Raw genomic sequence first — 20,976 nt, 5'->3', positions numbered from 1 at the left:
GCTTTTATAGAGAGCTGTAGCTTTTATAGAGAGACGACTCAGCTCGCTGACCTGCTCATAACTATACAGTGAAAACAGTCTAAAAAAAGGGGTTCATAATGGCTTGACAGAAAATGTCTAACCAAGAAGGCTGTCCGCCTCATAGAAGTATCCGTTAGCAGAGTTTTCACTATATATACTTTGAGTCCTGCTTCCATGTGCACCTCACATTCCTTTGCTAAACGAATAACGAACTTTTTTATTCTTTTTCATTGGTTTCAGGTCGTTATAATAGCACAAGAAATCCTACGCCCTGCGATAGGCAACCCTTTTTGCTTAAACTTTAGATGTGTATGCATGTACAAGTTAATATGAGTGAATATGTCTATATATGCCTTTGCATTGCGATTTCGCTAGTTAGTTGAAATATGAATGGTATGCATTACCTGCCCATTATATAATATAAGCGAGTGTCTTAAGGGTAACGCAGTTGTCAGGTGAACTCTCAGGTATTAGCTTTTATGAAGCGCCATCATTTTCCAAGCGTTGTCATGACAGAGGGCCAAACAGCAGGAATTGTGCGTGGATGGGCAACCTGTTGCCGGGGCCACATTTATAGATCGTGCTTGACGTCGTTTCACAACAAATTGCGCATATCAAATTTACGAAAATGTCTGTGTGAAGGCTTGACAAACTAATAGAATTTGTTGCCTGACTGCCTGACTGCCTGCCTGCCAGACATGTCGGTTGCCCCGCGAATGTGCTGCGCGCAAAAGTGTTCAGTAATGTGCCGCCCTCCTCTCTCCAACCATCCAAATCGTAGGCGTTGTCATAGGACTCCTTCAAAACTTAACTTGCCAGCTGCCAGCTGGGTATAATGCCGCAATTTCGCGCTTTATACGCGGTTTGCGTGACACACACTCAGCCTAATGCCCATACAAACGCGTGAGTTTGTGTGTGAGTATGTGCATGATGAGTGTGTCTATATGCCTACACTCAGAGAAAAAATGCCGCCTTTAATTGTATTACGAGCCAAAGCTCACACACTCTTTTAAAATATAAATAATATAATTTATTTTTGAGATCAAGCTTGATTTCTGATAAGTTTAACAGAAAAACATACTTGACTGAAGAACAAAATGCTTAGGGTAAAATGTTTTATACTTGAATACGATTCGCAGTTCGCGCAATTCAAAATATGATTTTTGATTTTTATTTCAGCAGAATATATTGTTTGATTTAAAGTTCTTAAGTATTGAACGAAAAACACTTGATTTTAGTTCAAAATACATATAACAAGAAATATATATATATCTTAGATGAAGTACGATACGATTGAGTATTGGAAAAAAGACTGTGCTACTTTAAATAATTGGAAAAATATACATAGAATAAGTAACGAATTTTCTAAGATAAACAAATCTCGCAAGTAAATGTAGCTGCCTTAAGAATTTCGTGCTTTCATGGAAGTTCCACGTATCTTAGAAATACTATAATTGAGTCTTGGAAAAAAGAATGTGAATACTTTAAATTAAAGTAAAAAATACTAAGAATAAGTAAAGAACTTGCTTAGATAAACAAATCTCGTAATTAAATGTAACGAAAAATACTTAGCTATACAAAGTAAACAAAAGTACTTGACATAAGAATTTCATGCTCAGGCGAAGGAACTTTGAGCTTTGTAACTGATTTATGTGGCAAATTCTTAAACTTTTTTTACCCAGTGTATTGTCATAAGCATGACTACAGCTGGAATTTACATATTTGCGGCATTAGAGCGGCAATATTAATGATTTTTATAGTATAATAATCCGTTATCACACCGTAGTTCACTCACTCATGAGCATAGATATGGCTAATTCATTTGTTTTGCTGTTTCCTGTTGGTGCCGCCGTTCTCTCTCTATCTCTTTCACTCTCTCTTTTACATTTGCTGTCTCGCTCTTGACCAGACAGCGCCATTTGCATATGTATTTTGAATTTTGATTGAGTTGTTGCACATAATTTATGACCGCAATTTCAGTCCAGTGAAGCACTTTGTTTTTGCTGTGTGTGTGTGATATTTTGTTATAGATTTTCATTAGAGTAAACATTAATAAACATTTTGTTCTCTCTGATTTGTTGTGCTGCATTATGCAAATTAGTGTCGCGCATAAATTGCTAAAATTATTATCCAGTCTGCTTCCTTAATTAAATGACAAAACACACCAAAATTTAAGCCAAAACAAAGGCAACAAAACAAAAACCAAAAAACAAAAAAAAAAACTTTGTGGCATTTTCAGCTATTGCGTTGCCATAAACAGAATTAATGACCGGGTTCTAATTTGTGACTTAAATGAGTTTTGTCAGCAAAGGGAATTTGTTACAAAAAATAGAAGACAAAAATCAATAAATTTACATATTTCCATTTTAGAATGTACACCAAAAATGTTCACAATATTTAATGTTAACCAGTTTTCTGATATTACATATTATTAAAACATTTTTGTAATTGGAAAATATGCCCACACTTTTCTTTAGCATAATTTGGTTATACTTGTTTCGATTTTCTTTCTTAGTTTAAACTTTCTTAAAATGTGAGATGAATTTTTAATTTATTTTGTTGCTTTATATTTAATAAATACTATTTTAAAATATTCTTTTTCGATCTATTTTGAATTACAATTTAGAAATAATCGAGCTTGAATGTTTTTAGTATAAAAATGTTATAAATATATTTGGATTAGGTACAGAATGCTAAGATATATTAAGGAAGCTAGTACACGTACTAAGTAAAATGGTTAGTAATTAACCGTAACCATCAGCCCGTGCAATCATATTATACGAAGGTTTGCCTCTGCCACAGTTTATCCAATCAGTTGGCCAAGCTAATTGCTATGATCCGGTCTTTGTTAGCCCAGATCTGGGCCAGCCACAAACTATGGCGTATTTGTGAGTGAATGAATTGCGCCAAAATGAAAATGTTTGCGTGCAAGAAATCTGCTTCAATTAGGGGAGCACTCAGCTGCATTGCTGCTGAGTGGAGTTCTACGGCATTGTCAGAGACATTTCAGTGTATTTTGAAGCCTATTGAAATGAACTTTCTTTCATGTCGGTAATTGCTGTAGTCTATGGCTTTTTGTCTATGAAAATGGCATTTATAAATTTAATAATTTGCATTCAGCATAAAATGCCGTCGGCCGACAGAATTTTCATTTGATTTTTGGCATTTTGCAAATATTGTGGCTTACATTGTAAAACGGGCGAGGAAGGGGGGAATTTCCGCTTTTGTATGACCTGTAAATGTGTGAAAGGGTAGCTATTTAAAAATGTTTGTTATATTCAGATTCTTACTAGTCATATCTATGGAACGTTTTATCCATTTTTATTGGAATATTTTTGAGTGTTGGATTTCTTGACAAGTAATTTCTTGTATGCTTTGTGTAATATCCTTCTCTTGAGCACACTTTTCCGAAGAGCAGTAAAAGCTGTTTACCGACATTTTTAAAATTTTTGTTTCTTTTAGAGGATATCTACTAGTTCAAGCACACTCTTCCTGCACCATATTGGATTCTGTTTGATTCGTTCCTTATTTGTCTATTAAGCTGTATATTTGCATACCATGTAAAATTAAGTTCTATAGTAAATAAAGTTCTACAATATGTTGCATGCGCACATATATATATATATATATATATATATATATATATATATATATATATATATATATTTATATACGCATTGTTTTTGTGATAATTTCCAGATTTTTTAATTCATCTACTTTTCCAACCCATACCACAATCCTTAAAAAATCTTGTCACATGTACAAAACATATGTTATATGTACAAAACATACTCACAGTCAAAGATGGCTTACTAATATTTCGTAAAAATGGATGTATTCCAGTTGGAGATTCCTTTCTCTCTACCACACATTATTCCCTGTTTTGATTCACACTTTATTTACCTATTTAGCTGAGCGTGATTATACCATAATATTTTATGCTTTTAATCAAAATCTCAGCGCCACGATGATAAATGTTTTGGCACCCACGTCTGGACCATACGCAAGGCTGGGGGCAAATATTCATAATTCAATGTTTAAACCACAATTCATGTTCGTCTTTTTTTTCTGTTTGGTTGCTTGCTGCCAGTTTTGGTCTTTGCCGCTTGCTGCTATTCATATTAAAATTGGTGGTGGCTGGTTGCAACAGCAGCTGCGGGTTGCATCAGCTTACCTGGGGTAAACCTGAAAAACGCTTTTGCATTTTCATAAATTTTTCGGCTTTACCCACTGAAATCGACTCCCGCACACCGCAAACCCGCAAGCCCTACGCTACCATTTTGTCTGAGCATAACCAACTGCATAATTTAGCCTCTGTTGCACTCGACCCATGCCTTGAGTTTTATTTCATACACAGCCGTGGCTGTGGACTACCCCATGCCGCTTGCCGCTTGCCACTTGCCTCCTGCTGCTTGCCACTTTCCACCTGCCACAGCCGTTTGCAGTGCATGGCCCATGCTCCATTTTGGAAGCGTTCTGTTGCTGGGCGTTGCCCTAGCCGTTTATGCAATAAAATTGAAATTAATTTTTAGTGATTGCGGATGCGGTTCAATGTTGCTGCCCACGCCCACCCAGCCGTTAACCAACGCATAATTTTCGAACGCCTACTGTTGGTCAGCGGCGGTTTGACACCGCATATGGTTAAGGCCGCAATTGAATTGTAAATTCTTTCGGCCAGCATATGGTTTAAAAATACTCGTGTATTTATTTCATGCACTTTAAGGAAAAAACTGAAGTATTTGTTGCGTAAATGAAAAATCCGGCTAAAATATCAGAGGGGGAAATTCTGATATGAGGAAGTTGCTTCGTATAGAGAAGGACATTTTGATTTTGGATACTTCTTTCGTATACCTAAATTCCTTTAATACAAAAATTTGTTTAAGCAATTCGGTCTTTTTTGACAATACAAAACGAATTACTATTATTCCAAGTTTTCAAATGCTAGTAATTTCTTTCTTTATTCAAGACAAAGACGACTTAATATAAATTCACGCTTCAAGACTGCTTTATTTTATAATTCTTTTCACAGGACTTAATCACGGACTTCTATCTAAACTTTCTTTAAGCATGTTTTAAGAATATAACAAGTTCTTAATTTCTATTAAGCTCAATACTCTTTGTAAGTAAACCAGCCTTTTTTTCTCACGAATTGTAGTCCATTTCTCTCGACTCTTGAAAACTCTTATATATTTTCTTTAATACTAGCTGCAAAGTAATGCATTATTATTGTAATCAATACAAATTTTTTTTTTTAGGTCAGCTCACAAAACATGCAATAACCATAAACGTCACGTTGATGAAAATACAGGTAATTAAATTATCCTTTCCAACCATTGGCATTGGGCTGACCGAAAATTGACTCACAACACATACAATTTGAAATTATCCGATAGCTGTATTAATTACAATTCGGTGTCATCAAGTGCTTTATTAATGCGACAGGTGACAGCGAAGGATGTGTGTGCATGTGTGAGTCCTTGAGAGCCTTTCGCTATGTTGACATCATTTTAGTGCACGTATCGCTCATCGATTTGTTGACAGCTTACAAGAAAATATAATTTAGAGCACTGATTGACAAACTAATTGAGCAATGGACTCGTCAGCGGTGAATTATTAAAATAAAATATGCAATTTGGTATTAAAGCTTCAGTTTTAACTAGGAGATGATCTTCATAGTTAATTGATTGGCACACTAATAGAGTCACATGGCTGTGTGTAATTATGAATACGGAATTATTTATAAGCTGCAGTCCGTTCAAGTACAACTATTATTATAGATTTTTTATGGCCAAGTTTATAAATATTCAGAAATAAGCGCTTGCAAACCTTTTGCTACTCAAAGCTTTAACTAGTTGAGAATTGTAAGCGTCAAGCAGCGAAAGACAGAAAAGTGGGCAAAATTAAAGTCGGTTTTAGCCTAAGCCTAAGACCTAACTGTATTAGTGGAAGAGCTTTGCCCTTTTTCATAAATAAATATATAAATAGAGGCAATAATAACAAGTGGACTTTGCTTTATTCCGAATAATGGATAAGAACATAATAAATCTGGTATGGGACTAATTAGGTTGAGATCTTTGGACAGACAAAAAGTCATTTATATTAGTGATTAATTATGAGCTATTATTCCAAGGAGTAGTATTTATAAATAAATTTATATACCATTCCCTTCTCTAAGATTTCACTCAAATTTTTGGCGCATTTTGAATGTCGTAGGACTGATATATCCCATTACAGTTCTATACGACCTACATACATACATACATACACAACTGTAAAAATACTTTAAAATCTTTTTGTCTGTATCAAAATTCGAAAACGGCATCTTCTTATAATTTAATTAGGCTTCTTTATGCGACAAATTAAATTATGTCCGAAAATAAATTTGTGTAGGCCCACTTAAAGTCAGTTATGGCAATAGTCATCGTTATCGTTATCGCTTGGCAGCTTAGCCTCAATCATTTAGCAATTAACTCAATTACCCACAGCCACAAAAGTTGACCACAAACGTCTTTTGGTTATACCAGTATCTGTCAGGGAACAGGCAAAATGTTGGTCTGAGTCATATTTACACTGGGCGAATACCAGTGTCAAGGGCTGTAGATAGGTGCGTCTGTCGCTCAGCAAAGGGTTACTCTACAGATCAAATAAATTTGAACAAAAGTGTCGTTTATCCGGGGAGAGGTTGGGTTGGGTTAGGGCAGGCGTTTGGCTCGCTTTAATTAGTCGCAGCTGCTGTAGTCTTGCCAATGCTTGAACTTTGACCAAATTGAAATTTCCTTTAGCTGCTTTCTGCTGCTGGTGCTGTTAGCCCTTCTGCTTCTTTTGTCATCTTGGCTAATTGAAACGTTTATAATAAAACTTAATTGGGTTTGTATGCTATAGAATATCTTCGTCTTCTTCTGGTTGTTTCAGTCGTAGTTAAACATTTCACTACATTGTCACGTAGCCGCAAACACATTTTCGTTTATGTTTGTTGACAGTTGCAAAAATTGACAATGCAAATATTTGACTGCCTAAATGCAGTTGGCTTACGCTTCATTCAATTTGACAAGGCGAGTGCTTTGACACTCATTTAACAGCCATTTACGAGTGCTTTAATCTATGTCGGCTAACATACTTATATTTATATAGACAACCATTGAACTATCAAAACAACAATCTATACAACAATTTATTGAAACAATCAAAAACTAATTGGATAGAGCTCTACTTGGACTTAATTAATCAATTATAAGTTCATATATTTATATATATAGAAGAAGAAGTTACTTGCAAGCTAGCTTAACCAATTTAGCGTTATTGGATGTTAGAATAGTGCATTTTTTGTAAAGCATTATTGCTTGCACTTTTCTGATTATTTGCAGTCTTCAAAATATTTCGTGATGCAGCTTGAGATGTCTTTATCTTATAGGAAGGAACGATATGTACAACATTGCGATTTTGTTGTGAACTGAACCGGTTCGAACCCTCAGGGTTACTTATATTTATTATTAAATAATCCAAGCACGAAGCTATTTGCAAAAATGGTATTAATTAGTATTAATACTATTATTACAATTCTTTATGCAACTATGTAATTATTATTAATTGTTATTATTGCTATAATATACTATAATTATTATTTTTATTTATTTATTGTTATTTATATTATTATAACTATTATTAAAATTATTTCTTTTTATTTTATTATATTGCCCTCCAGCCTCGAAATAGATCCTTGATCTTCTCTTACAGAGTTGAGCAACACTTATGAAGAAATTTATGTATATGCAAAATTAATAAATCTATTATTAAAATAATATTAATTAATTTAAAAAATATATAAGCCAAGTTAAGAAAACAATCCTAGGCAGAAAAACCTGGAAACTTGGGTTTTGGAGCTAACTTAAGAGTGCGACATTGCTTCGAATCGTAAATGGAACCACCTACATTATTTCGTACATTCAGGACTTAATTAACTGCTTTTTCTTAATTTTGATTTTCTTAATGGTATAATTTCTATAGGTCCCTCGTTTATTGTAATTTTTATAAAAGTACTGAGCACAACTTTAATGTCAGTTGCAATTTTGTTAGCAGTTTTTGAAGTGAATTTTCCTCACAGTTTTCCTTTTACTAGTCCTTTTACTAGCCCTCTCCCTCTCTCCTCTCTCCTCTCTCCTCTCTCCTTTCTCCTCTCTCCCTCTCTCTTTCTTTGTTTCTATCTTTCTCTTTGTTTCTCTCGTTTATGCTCTCCTTTCTCCCTCTCTCTCTCCCTCTTCCTCTCGTTTTTCACACTGTTAAAAAATGTAGTTGTATTTATTCCTTTACCTTTTTACTCATGCTTCCTCCCGCTCTTGTTTCTGCTCTTGTAGTTTTGCACTTGATTTACTTGACTGCTGCAATGTTTTTATTAGTTGTAAAATATTTGCAGGATTCGCTTCTTTGCCTTTGCCTTTCCGTTGCCATATTGTTGCTTTGTTTCCTGCTGCTGCTCCACCAGCCCCAACAAGCGTCTTTCAGCTGCTCTACGTTTGTTTCCATTTCATTGGCAATTTTCATTTGCCCGTTTGGCGCGCAATTAGCTCATATATTTTTTACTTTTCCATGTTTATTTTTTTATTTTTTTATTTATTTAATGTGTTCTATTCTTTCGGGGCAGTTGGTTCCGTTTATTTGTATTGCTCCTGTTCTTGTTTTGCTAATTAAGCACAACATTTGCCCATTAATCAAATTACTTCATTTTTTTTTTGTTGCCACTGTTGCTGTGGCCGTTTAACGAGGAACTTACTTAAACGTTTTTCCTGTGCATATACCTCATAATTTTTTGGCCGCCTCAGACGTACCCACCTACTCATGCGCTGTCTCATGCACTTAATTAAAAGATTACTTCTGAAAACTTTGAGGCACAGAACTTAACGTCAACAGCTAACAGCTAACAGAGCTGAGCGCTGTTTGCCCAAAAACTTTAAACAAATAACAGGAAATTGGCAAAGTAAACACATTTAGACACAAAGAAACACACACACCAACACGCGCTGGCACTTGCTAAAAAGTGTGTGTAGACAATTTGAAAAATGTGTAACTTTAATTTAGATGCACTTGTACTCCATTCAACAGGGTTGCACTTTAAGGCTGACACTAAGCCTCTCCCCCTCCAACCATCACTTGAGCATTCTGCACTCTGCTACACAGCTCAGCATTTCATATAGTACGTGTTACGCATACGTTGCAACTTTTGCCCACTTGACAAATAGCTGCAAAAAGAAAAAGTTGCATCATCGGAAAGTTGCATAGTTAAGGATGCCCCGCAAACATAACACTCTATAATATGTTCCGTGTTTTCTGTAAGGGTATTTACGAGAGTAGCTCATAATGTTTTTGATTTTCATAACTATATATGCTTGTTTTTACATATTGATTGGACTAATTACTCAGGGAGCCTTGTTTACAAGACTCACAAATGTTTCCTACAATATATAAATTATACGCGTAGTCTACATTTAAACAAATTATATAATAAGTAAATTAGAGGAGTAAATTTTTGATTATAATATTCATGCTATATGTGTCTATTCTCAGTTAATCAGCCCTTGGATCAAGTATGGCTTCTAAGCACAAGTTAAATTAAGTTCAGCTTTTTTCACTTAGATAATATGAATTTTAAATGAAATATTTTAACAGTCTACCAAACTAAGCATTACTTAGCTACTTTGTCAGGGTATATCCAAAGATACCCTTTACTTTATTTGCTGCTTATTTATTGGGCAGCCCGCGCCGCAGTCGCTAATTGCCAGCACATACAAATATGCCTTCAACTTCTGTTAATTGTTGCCTCTTCTATTTATATATTTATTTTTTTTTTAATGGCGGCGTTGGCAAACCAGCTAACAAAGTTTAATTTCACGTTAATAATGTTATTTGTTCTAATATAAATTTTATGTGCTTTATGCGACAAAGTTAGAAGTTGGCTGTTGCATCCACACAGAGCACTAACATTTATGTATATATATACCATACATTTGTTTTTATAAAAAATTGTATAAAAAAATGTTCTTTGATGCGTTTGGTGGTTTTTGTTGCTTGTTAGGAGCGAACTTTGTGCTCAAAGGCCAAACACACATGTATTTCATTACCAAGTTGTTGTATGTACGCTTGTATGTGTGTGTGGGTGTGGCTGTTTATCTGTGTTCGTTCCAGAGATTTAATTGGTTTTTGAAAAAGTTCAACAAGCCATGCTAATTAGTTGCATGTTGCTTTGCCTTTGATTGTGTGCTGCATACTTACCCCGACAGGTGGTACGGTGCGCCGTGTATGGAGTTTTTGGCGAGTTACTTAATCCTCACCAACTTTTCAAACCCATAAACAGTTAACAAAAATATATATATTTATATATATATATATAAATAAAAATGAGTACGTACTTTAAGCTTGGAAATTTTAGACGAAAACAAATATGAGCAAAACTTAAAAAGATATATATATATGTATATATATTGTTGTCTCTATATAAAATTGGTTTGTTGCAGTGTTCTTTTTGGATGTTGCTTGCCAAACAACAATTTTACCCTATGCAAAAAGTTTAAATTGGCTATGATCAATATCCGTCATCGAAGAGAAGGATTTTAAGCTTCGAGCTTGTCCTTGTGTTATCCTGTTTGAAATAGGGTGCGAATAACCAGAATTTATATATTTGCTGTAGTTAATGTTGTTAAATATGCAAGAAGATAGCCTTTCGCTTACACTCGATAATGATCCCCTCGCACGAGCCAATTGATTGTAAAATCATTCCCAAACACATAGTTTTAAGTCATCGACTTGGAATTACAGTCAGATTTTGAGTCAAATCAGTTGGGCAAAAAATCAGCTGAATCCAAATGTGGTTTGGCTTCAAAAAAATTAGATTATGCATAAATCATAATATTTTATCTTCTTATTTACGTTTTGCTCGTTGAGGCTAAATAAATAAGAAATAAACAATTTTCTAAAAAACTTCATTTCTAATTTATTTTTTTTATTTTAAACAAGAAGAAGTTACGCGCGTCGCTAGGCTTAGAAAAAATAATGTTCAGGATATAGTTGCTACCGAACTTGTACGCATTATTCCATCCAATTTAAGATTTTTATTACACCCGTCTATGCTGTAGTTGACAGAACACGCTCATAAAAGAAAATATTTTAATCAATAATCTCAATTCAACATATTATTTCTGTTTTATGTTTTTATACCCTGAACCCATTAAAAATGGGTATAAGGTTATATTGTATTTGTCCAAAACCCAAATGTATGTAACAGGCAGAAAGAACCATTTCCGACGATCTAGCCATGTCCGTCTGTCTGTCTGTCCGTCTGTCCGTCCGTCCGTCTGTCCGTATGTATGAACGCAAGGGTCTCAGAACCTATACGAAGAGACTGAAATTTAAGATGTAGGTGCTCCTAGTGCACGCGCAGATCGAGTTTTTTTCGATAATCGATAACTTCCTCCGTTTCCAAGCAATCGATAAAAATCGATATCAATATCCTGTTTTTTGGGCAATTTTGGTAAATAATAAAAGCTAGAGTCACCAAACTTGACATATAGCTTCTAAAGTAGAACATATATATGCATTTGATGTTGGAAGAAGAGGGTTCAGGGTATCCCCTAGTCGGGAGCTCCCGACTAGAACCTCTTGTTGTTTTTGCGAATAGTAACAAAATAGTACTAAATAACCGAATATATAGATCAAAAATTGCTTTTAGATTTGAACCGGCAATTTCTCGCTTGCCCAGAAACACACTTTAATACCTCAGACAGGCTTTTTATTATTTTTAAAGATGTTTTTACACTGTAAACAGAGTTAGTTGCACTCGATTGCAATTTTCCTACATTGGTATTTATGTTAACTATTTTACGACTTTGGCTTGCATCAAGTAATCGCAGCGTGTGACAGAAATAAATGCCAACTACGTCACATGCAAAATGTTGCTATTTTGGCAGCTGTTTCTGTGGACGACGCACTTGAGGGGTGTGTGTACGGGAGATGACTGTGTTGCCAACTGTTATGTAACGCATTTATTGTGTAATGTGCAAAAAATTGGGCTCGCGCGTTTGCCCAAGTTGCCATCTCAACTGCAAAATAATTAAATTCCAGCGGCAAAGCTTATGCCGAGACTTTTGCCTTGCGCAAATGTCTTTGCAATTGCATGCAAAATGCTCGACTGAATGTGTGCGGGTGTGTTATGTGTGTGTGTAGCAGAAAGTTGTGCCCTCAGCTTATTGCTGCCTTCCCGCTGTGCATTTTGTTGTTGTTGCTGTAGTTGTTATTGTTGTTTGTTGCGTTCATCTGTTGTTGTTTGCTTTCTTACGGCTTGTCAGTGGCTCAGTGGCTCAGTGGTGCAGTGGTGCAGTGCTGGGAATTATATCGTTTGGCTTGTTGTTGTCATTGGCTTTGTTGCAGTTTTCTTTCACATACCGGAAGGAAATGAGCAAAAATGACAAAGTTAACGGATGCGCACAAAACACAGTACACAGACCCATGTACACACAAAAGCCACACACACACGCACACACATGCAGAGAACATGATGTCCTGCGTGTATGCCCAATGCCCTGGCACAGGATATGTGTGCGGAAAGCACAAAATTTTACATGTATTTGATTTATGTGCGCTCTCAACTCTCAAGCAACACCAATGTGACCTGTCGGTGTGCTTGTGTGTGTGGTGGTTGTGAAGTTCCAATACACACACACACATATACATCTATACTTGTGTCGTGCATATTTCAGCACTTCTGCGGAGCAAATGTCCTGGCAAGTAAGCAAATCATAGCCTACATTTCCGTTGTTGTTTTAACAAGCCAAATGCGACTCCCTTTTTTGTTATTTTTTGATGCATTTGCTAACGGCATTACAATTTTGTCATAAAATTTGTAACGCTGGGGAGTAGAAATATCTGAGTCCATTGAGTATATATATTCTTGTTCAGGATCGGCAGCTTCGTCCGTTTAGTTACGTTTGTCGGTCAGTCTGCTTTTCATTTGTAACTTAGTCTCTTTAATGAGGTACATCGTGCTGTTGAAAGCAGTTCATTTATCGAAACCGGCCAGATTGCATCTCTGTTTCATATAACTGCCCCTAAGCTTTGTATAGGATTGATGGGTCTAACAATAAATGCTAGTAAACTTTGGTATAATCGTAAAAAATAAAATTTGTTGTTATTTAATCTAATTTTTAATTCAAATAAGGAGGGCTTATTGTTTTACAGAACCCTGTCTTATCGTTCTTCTATATTATAATGCAGCCATAGAGAGAATAGAAAGGGAGAGAGGGTATTTGATTTGCGGCAGATCGTTGCAAATTTTACTTTCTTGTTTTTTCCTTAAGTTTTTGTTTTGCCAGTTTCTTTTATTCCACTTTGGATGCGCCTGAGAGTGCACATACTTTTCCTCAGCTCTGCTGCATATAAGCCTGTAAAAGTTTCTGCTTGAAATTTCCCATAAATTTTCCAAGTCTCTTACAATAAAACCGTTCCCTCGTTTGCCATATCAACGGACGCATATAAAATTTTCGTGGCTTTAAATTTAGGCCATTTCTAGTCTTTAAATAAGTATCGATTCCGTCTAAGCATTGTCTATTTAATGAGTCAAGAGTCCGGCTGTCATCAAACCGTACCCAAGAACCCATACAGTATATCGGACCAAGAAGGCAATATAAGCTGCTAGCTGGGTTTTGTGACAGGTTGGGATTGAACTCGGGGTTGGGGCTGATTGAAGTTATGTTTTGGCCTTTTTGCCTTTTATTGTTTTGTTTTGCCTTCGTTTTGAAATTTCATTTATCAGCGCCATAAAACGTTACTTACCATGGCCCCGAGGCCCCTGACCCCTCCCCAGACAGCACAGAAAATAACATTCCCGACTACTACAAACTGGGCCCATTGCCATCCCGTGTCAACAGGCAATTAGTATAAAAGCCTGCAGACTGAGTATGCAGGGTTCGGCTGGGCACAACTGTTGCCCAGGCCCGTCCTGGGAACTGTGTTGGAGGCGCCAGGTATGGGCCACCGTCTACAATTACGAGTATGCTAAATGCCAGGCGACTGAAAAATGTGGCTTTAAATTGCATGAAATCATCGCATCGCATTCCGCAACTAATGAAATTAGCGATATGACTTGTCCCTTGCCCCCCAACTCTACACACACTAACGAGGTCAATCCGGGGGCACGCTGCAATAAAAATGTCACCAAGTGAACCTTTTTTAGCCAGCACCCGGGGGCCATACTGTTGCTGTCCCGTTTTGTATACCCATTAAAAGTGGGCAAACTAAAGGGCATAATAATGTTTTGCATATGTAATAATGTAAATACATATACATATTTATACCCTGAACCCATTAAAAATGTATATAAGGGTATATTGTATTTGTGCAAAATCCAAATGTATGTAACAGGCAGAAGGAAGCATCTCCGACCCCATAAAGTATATATATTCTTAATCAGCACCAATAGCCGAGTCGATCTAGCCATGTCCGTCTGTCTCTCCGTTCGTCTGTCCGTTCGTGTGTATGACCGCAAGGATCTCAGAGCCTATAAGAGCTAGAGACTGAAATTTTAGATGTAGATGCTCCTAGCTCCCGCGCAGATCGAGTTTGTTTCCGATAATCGATAACTTACTCCGTTTCCAAGCAATCGATAAAAATCGATATCGATATCCTGTTTTTTGGGCAATTTCGGTACATAATAAGAGCTAGAGTCACCAAACTTGACATATAGCTTCTAAAATAGAATATATATATGCATTTGATGTTGCAAGAAGAGGGTTCGGGGTATCCCCTAGTCGGGAGCTCCCGACTAGAACCTCTTACTTGTTTTGATCTGTTATCTGTTCGTTAGACTGATCCCTCTCTGTTAAAAATTCGAAAAGCTTAAGACTGGAAATGTACAGTAAATATATATTTGTTAGTCATTCGAAGAACAGGTTTTTCAATTTTCTTTCATATGTTTTTCACTTTATCACAATATCACATTATTTTTTTAAGGAAAACTCGAAGATTATTAGAACCAGAAACATTCAATTTGGTATTTAGGTTAGGTTATACTAAAAAACTTTAAAATATTTCACAATTTGGAAACATCCTTCCTATCCTTCGAACAATTGATAAAAACAAATTTTCGGAAATATAGACTGCGCCCTAAGTATACAGACTTTTTTATAGCATGTTAAAACTCTGGAAATTTGATCATTATTGGACTGTTAATATTCAGTAACGTATTTTCCAAAATTTTAGTCTGGGGAAGGGGAAGCCCAGTCGCTGCATGAAGTGTGAACTTTGAGCCCTGGTCGTGTGTGTACGTGCTATTATTTTGTAGAAGATTGAGCTGCTCGTAACTGTCTTTTGGCGCTGGCTGCAGAGTATTTCTTAGTTAGTCCTACCCGACTGGAGCACTTTAACACGTTGTCGCAATAGTTTTGCCTATCGTGTCAACGACAACAAAATTCTCGGTATGACTTTTCCTGTTCGTTGCTTCAATTGGATTTTTTTGTTTATCTCGGCGGTAAGCTTGTCTCAAATATTATGGAACATTCAAATATATTTCTGCTGTATTCGTTCAAACAGATTTTGGAATTGGTTGCGATATATAATCTGATTGAGCTGCTTTACTCGCACTGTGTGCGTGGTGGCGAGTATGGGATATCGGTGTGGTTCTTTATATATTTTCTACCAGCGATTGCCGCTCATACAATTTTATTTGTCCTTTTTCGACTATTTTGTCGCACTGTCGGCCTGGATCCCGTTGTGCGTATTTTGCTGTGAATTTACCATGACCAACATACATTTACAACCGAATGCACTTTACAGGCAATTGTATTCAATCTGACCAGCGGCGTCATATTGATTATTGCCACGCTTATCGAACTCATCGCGATGAAGGATCATTGCGGCAATGAGTTTGGCAAATTGTTCTATATCTCTGGTAGCTGTGGACTGATTGCGGGCATATTCCATCTAGGTAATGGCATCATGTGCCTCATATTCATTCCACCGGAGGAGGCGTATGTATTTTACAAATGTTTCATTTCCCGATAATCACTTGTAAATTGTTTGCCTCTGTTAGACGTTATATAAAGTCCTCAAGAAAGTCAAAAAAGAACCTATCGTGACATACTGAGAGTCGATTATATTGTACTGGACGAAATCGAAATAAATTATGCCTGTTTAAATTAACCGGTTTGGGAAGGGCAGTGTTGTTCTCAAGGTCTCAAAAACAAGATTTTCTGATTTAAAAAAAAAAAACTTTGTAAATGTTTTTTAATTAAAACGGAGTTAAAGTTAACATTTGATCATGCAATTAAGTGTTGTCTTTTTCTTTTTTATGTAAAATATTTATAAAAATTCTTTTCATAGATCCGCCAAAAAAAGTATAAGGTCAATTGATTGAGGGACTTACGCTATAGGCTTTTAATTTTCTACAAAAAAAAAAAAAACAGTTTCTTAGCTCCTGCCAGTAAGTAGATTTGTCAATCGATTTATCAGTCAGTCATCTGTCTGTCAACTAGCTAGTCAAGCTATCAATTATTAGTCTGTCAGTCAGTCAGTTAATTAGTAATTCTGTCGATCAGTCTGTCAGTCGGTAAATCAGGTCAGTTTATTTAATATTTTTAATATATAATACTAATTTGTGTTATAGTCAGTCAGTCAATCATTCAGTCTGTCGGTCATTCAATCAGTCTATTAGTCCGTCAGTTAGTCAGTCATTCCATCTGTCTGTCAGTCACTCAGTACAGCTTCCGTATTTAAATATTTTGTCTACCCTTCATATTCGACTGCCCATCTAATATGTGATTGCTGCTTATCAGATTATCATCAGATTATCTGTTCTTTAATACAATATATTTATATAATACAAAATATAATTTCAATGTGCATTTAATACCCAGCCACCAACTTGTCTTTGTTTGTCTTTGTTTGTCATCTCGTGGAACAACTCTTTGCTGGCTTGAACCTTTATCCTTGAAATAGTTAATGCGCACATTTTAATGGCTTGCAAAGTAAGGGTTGTGCCACTTAAAGTGATTAAACTAAGTTGAGCAGTTTGATTAAATTTTCTTTATTTATGTTTTTCATTTATTTTATTCATGAGAAACCGCAAATATTTTTGTACACAACCTTATTTCGCTTGCAGCTTTAGAATTTCACTTAAATATTTTAGTCGAACCCTTTTGTTCCACTTTATTGAACTGTTTAGAAAAGCGGCCGGGCCCCAACGGTATGTGCGGGTGGCCCCTGTTATTGTTATTTGTTATTGCTGGACGTGTAGCCAGGGGCAATAATCAATATTTTGTATTTTGGCGACCTTTGCGTGTTACTTAATGGCTCAAATGCCAAAAACTAACCAACAACTACTATCGACAGCTCAGCTGAATTGAGCAGAACTTAATCAAACTCAACTGAACTGAACTAAATCGAATCGTACTGAGCTGAAGTGTTGTGGAAAGTTCTAATCGAATATCATTTACTCAGCTAGCAATCAATAAATTGCTTTTCGCCAATCATCATTGGTTGAAAAGAGTCTTATGGACTTAACTGAGTGTGCGTCATAATTGTTTGGTATTTTCATTAAATTGTCAGCTGATATTAGATTTCTAGCTGTGCAGTACAGTGGAGACACAAACATTGACAATTTCTAAAAAAATAACGTAATCTAAAAATTGAAAAAAAAAAAAAAATAATAAATGAATAAGTAAGAGAACTGAGCTGTAATTGAATAAATTATTAATAAAAGAGCCACCCACAATAAAAAAAAATTATAATAACAACATAAAACAGTTCTAATAAATATTATAATGATAATATTTATGTTTCTAACAATAATATACTATTCAAATTAATAAGAAATTATTGTATCATTAATTTTATTAGTAAACCATTTATATCATTATTTTTGATTCTTACACTTCCTTAGCCAGCATATATTTTTACCTTTCATTGTCTTGTCAATGTCCACTGTACGCTAAATGTGTGACTTTGGTACGTCTCCTTGGCGCGTCAAGTCGTCACGCTAAAAGACAGCCCTTTCAATCAATCGCAAGATTGACAATCATGCGATTCAATTCTAAAACACACGCGCATATTCATAAGCATAAAAGATTTCCGTGCAATGTTCTGCTTCTAGCTGGCAATCAAATAGACAATCGCATGGACTGAAAAACAGACTGACAGACTGCCAGTCATATACACATAGATATACTCATACTGACAGTCACTAATACATGCAATCAGAAGCGAGCGAATCAAATGAATGCGAATGAGTCAAACAGCACATGCTGCAACTGGTACATGTAAATCTGATGCCAGCAATTGTTGTAGCTGTTGTTTTTGTTGTTGATGTTGCTGTCAGTCAATTGGCGTTGCTGGTGATGAATGCAAACAGGCTGCTGCCATACACTTTTCTAATGCTAGTTCATCTAGTGGCTGGTTTGATTTTATCTTGTTTTCTGTGTGTGGCTTTTCTACATTTCTCAATTTGATGACTTGACATGCGATGCCATTAAAGCACATAAATATTAAATCGTAACCAACGAGCATTGCCTGCACAAATGTGACTAGTTGCGTGTCAGATGTATCGTGCTTTCTCACGTGACACGAACATGCACAACCTACAACCGAGGAATTTTCAAATATTCGCCCAACAGTCCAAAAGTATATATATGTATATTTTTTTATCTCATTTCTTGACATATTTCATTAATGAATGAACATAATACGGGACTTATAAATGAGCGTCAAAAATATTTTGTCAATATCCAAATATATTTATTAATTTTAATTGGATTTCCCAAGATCTTTATTTCTGCGATTCATCGAACAATTATTAAATTACAGTTTTTTCTAGTAAATTTGAAACTGTTCGTGCTTATATTTCTTTACATAAGTTTTGCGCTCATCTGAATTTGTTTTTCCCCATTTTGCAGTGTTGAAAAATGTGTAAATAAATTTAGTAAGTTCTGACGGAAACCTAAAATTATTATGCGAAACGATACGAGAAACAAAATAAAATATATTATGAATATAACTTAAACTTAATAATTAATTTTTTGTCTTATGTGCGCAATTTTTTATCATATATAATTTACATATTATTATTTATTCAAAATAAGTGTGTTCACAAGCATTGTTCAACACTTGGCAATACGATACTTTTATCAAAGCACAACACGCGCCCATCTCCAGCCGTGTTGTTAATGAGAAAGTTTTTGTGTTATGACCTTTTTGGACACTTAATTAAATACTTGTACGCTTGATTAACTGGGCTATTTCTGATTTGGGCACTTGGTCTAATTAGTGCCAGTGCGATGCCATAAATTTGATAGCAGGCACTTGCCACAAGGAAACCGAAAGCCCAGACAGAAGCTAGCAGCAACATGCGTCATTTGTCAAAATGTGTGCACTGCATGCAAATGGCAACAAAAGCAGCAGCAACAACAGTAGAAATACCAACAGCAACAGCAGCAGCAACAACAGCAATGCCCGTAAACAAATGTAAAAATATTTGGCACTTAAAGTGCTGCCAGACAAATACGACAAACGTTGAAGAGTCATTTACAAGAAGTGCAACAGTAATAGCAACAACAACAGCAACAGCAACAACAACAGTAGCAACTGCAACAGTTGCAGCAGCAACTGTTGTTGAGGGGTCTGAGCAAGTCAAGCACATGGGTGAAAAATGGCGAATAATGCCGGCAAACAGAGCAGACAGCGTACGTCATCGGCGCAAACAAAGCACATGATGATGATGATGAGTGGGCGTTAAAGAAGTTCAGTTCGTTGGAGGCGGGGCAGCTGGTAACAGTGAAAGAAATAGCGCGAGAGATAAACGCAGACGGCGACGGCGACGACTGCAGCTGCCCGTCAAAGAGTCAGTCAGAGCGTACAGTGAGTGCAGTCAGTTGGACAACGAAGCAGAGTGTAGACGCGCGTTGGCGTTGACGACAATTGCACAATTCATAATAGGCAACATGACACTAACAAACACACGACCAAACACGCGTACACACACACACACACACACATACACTGCAAGTGTTAGGTGTTTAGTGTGTGTTTGCGTGTGCCTTGGAATGTTGCAAGCACAGACTGTGCTGCATACTTAACGCATCCAGGCCTTAACCATCCTGCTATTCCTCTCTGACTGACTGACTGTCTGGCTGTCTGTCAGTGTGTCACTCACAAACTTCACTTTGTTTATTTTCCAACACTGGCTCTAATGTGCGTTTACTGCTGCTGCTGCTGATTGCGAATAGCTTGCAACAAAATGAAAGAGCATTTGCCCAGTAGCCACCCACGCCCCCCCTTTGTAGCCGTAAATTACTTAGGGTAATAAGCATTATGCACAGTCTGCGCGTCAGCTTGTGGCCAACGTCAGTGTCAAATTAGTTTGGCGCTTTTGACCCATTGACCATTGTTTTCTCTCTTGACCCCTTTGGTTGGCCATGATGGCACGCATTTGATGAAAATGCCACGTTTGTTGAATTAACACAAGGATGCTCTAGCTAGGAGTGTTATTTTAAAATAATTACCTGTGACTGGCTAAAAGGCGAGATTGTTTTACCTTTCTAATTTTCGAGCGTGCATTCCCATGACAGCTTTCTGACATAGTGGTCCGTACTGGCAATTTTCGGCATATATACTGTCTATACCATTTGAAAATTTTAAAACTTTAAAACTGACAGAAAAGTTGACATAACATCTTGGCTGATGAAACTGATCTAGAATTTATTTTACCCATGTAGTTGGAGATGTCTGCATAACAAATTTCAAAGAAAACTGTTTCAGAAATATCGATATCTATTTCTAGTCTAAACTAAATCTTACATGTTTAGATTTGTCTGTTATTCAAATTCTTGCTTGTTCTTTGGGCAGCGCAATAAACTAAGCGTCGGCGTACAGAGTACAAAGTTTTGGGAGCAGGCTCCGTGCACATATATTACTTTTGTTAATTCT

General features: G+C 36.2%; 1 protein-coding gene across 2 annotated transcripts; it reads left to right on the top strand.

Annotated features, from left to right (window-relative positions):
• Positions 1-15,336: 15,336 nt before the first annotated feature.
• LOC115764936 lies at positions 15,337-16,314 on the top strand. Of its 2 annotated transcripts, none has more exons than XM_030708248.1 (4): positions 15,337-15,529; positions 15,592-15,771; positions 15,835-15,985; positions 16,091-16,314. In XM_030708248.1, exons 1-4 carry the CDS (start codon positions 15,479-15,481, stop codon positions 16,099-16,101), a joined length of 393 nt encoding a protein of 130 aa, XP_030564108.1. In that variant the 5' UTR covers positions 15,337-15,478; the 3' UTR covers positions 16,102-16,314. The 2 variants fall into 2 exon arrangements, with proteins under 2 accessions (XP_030564108.1, XP_030564107.1); XM_030708247.1 differs by having other exon boundaries at positions 15,402-15,529; positions 15,835-16,028; positions 16,091-16,311.
• Positions 16,315-20,976: the final 4,662 nt, after the last annotated feature.

This window comes from Drosophila novamexicana, unplaced genomic scaffold (assembly GCF_003285875.2).
Source record: "Drosophila novamexicana strain 15010-1031.04,08,12 unplaced genomic scaffold, DnovRS2.1 tig00000877-arrow-arrow-pilon, whole genome shotgun sequence".
NCBI classification, from domain to species: Eukaryota; Metazoa; Arthropoda; class Insecta; order Diptera; family Drosophilidae; genus Drosophila; species Drosophila novamexicana.
Note: the sequence above shows the minus strand (reverse complement) of the source record. Positions and strands in the feature narration are given on the sequence as shown.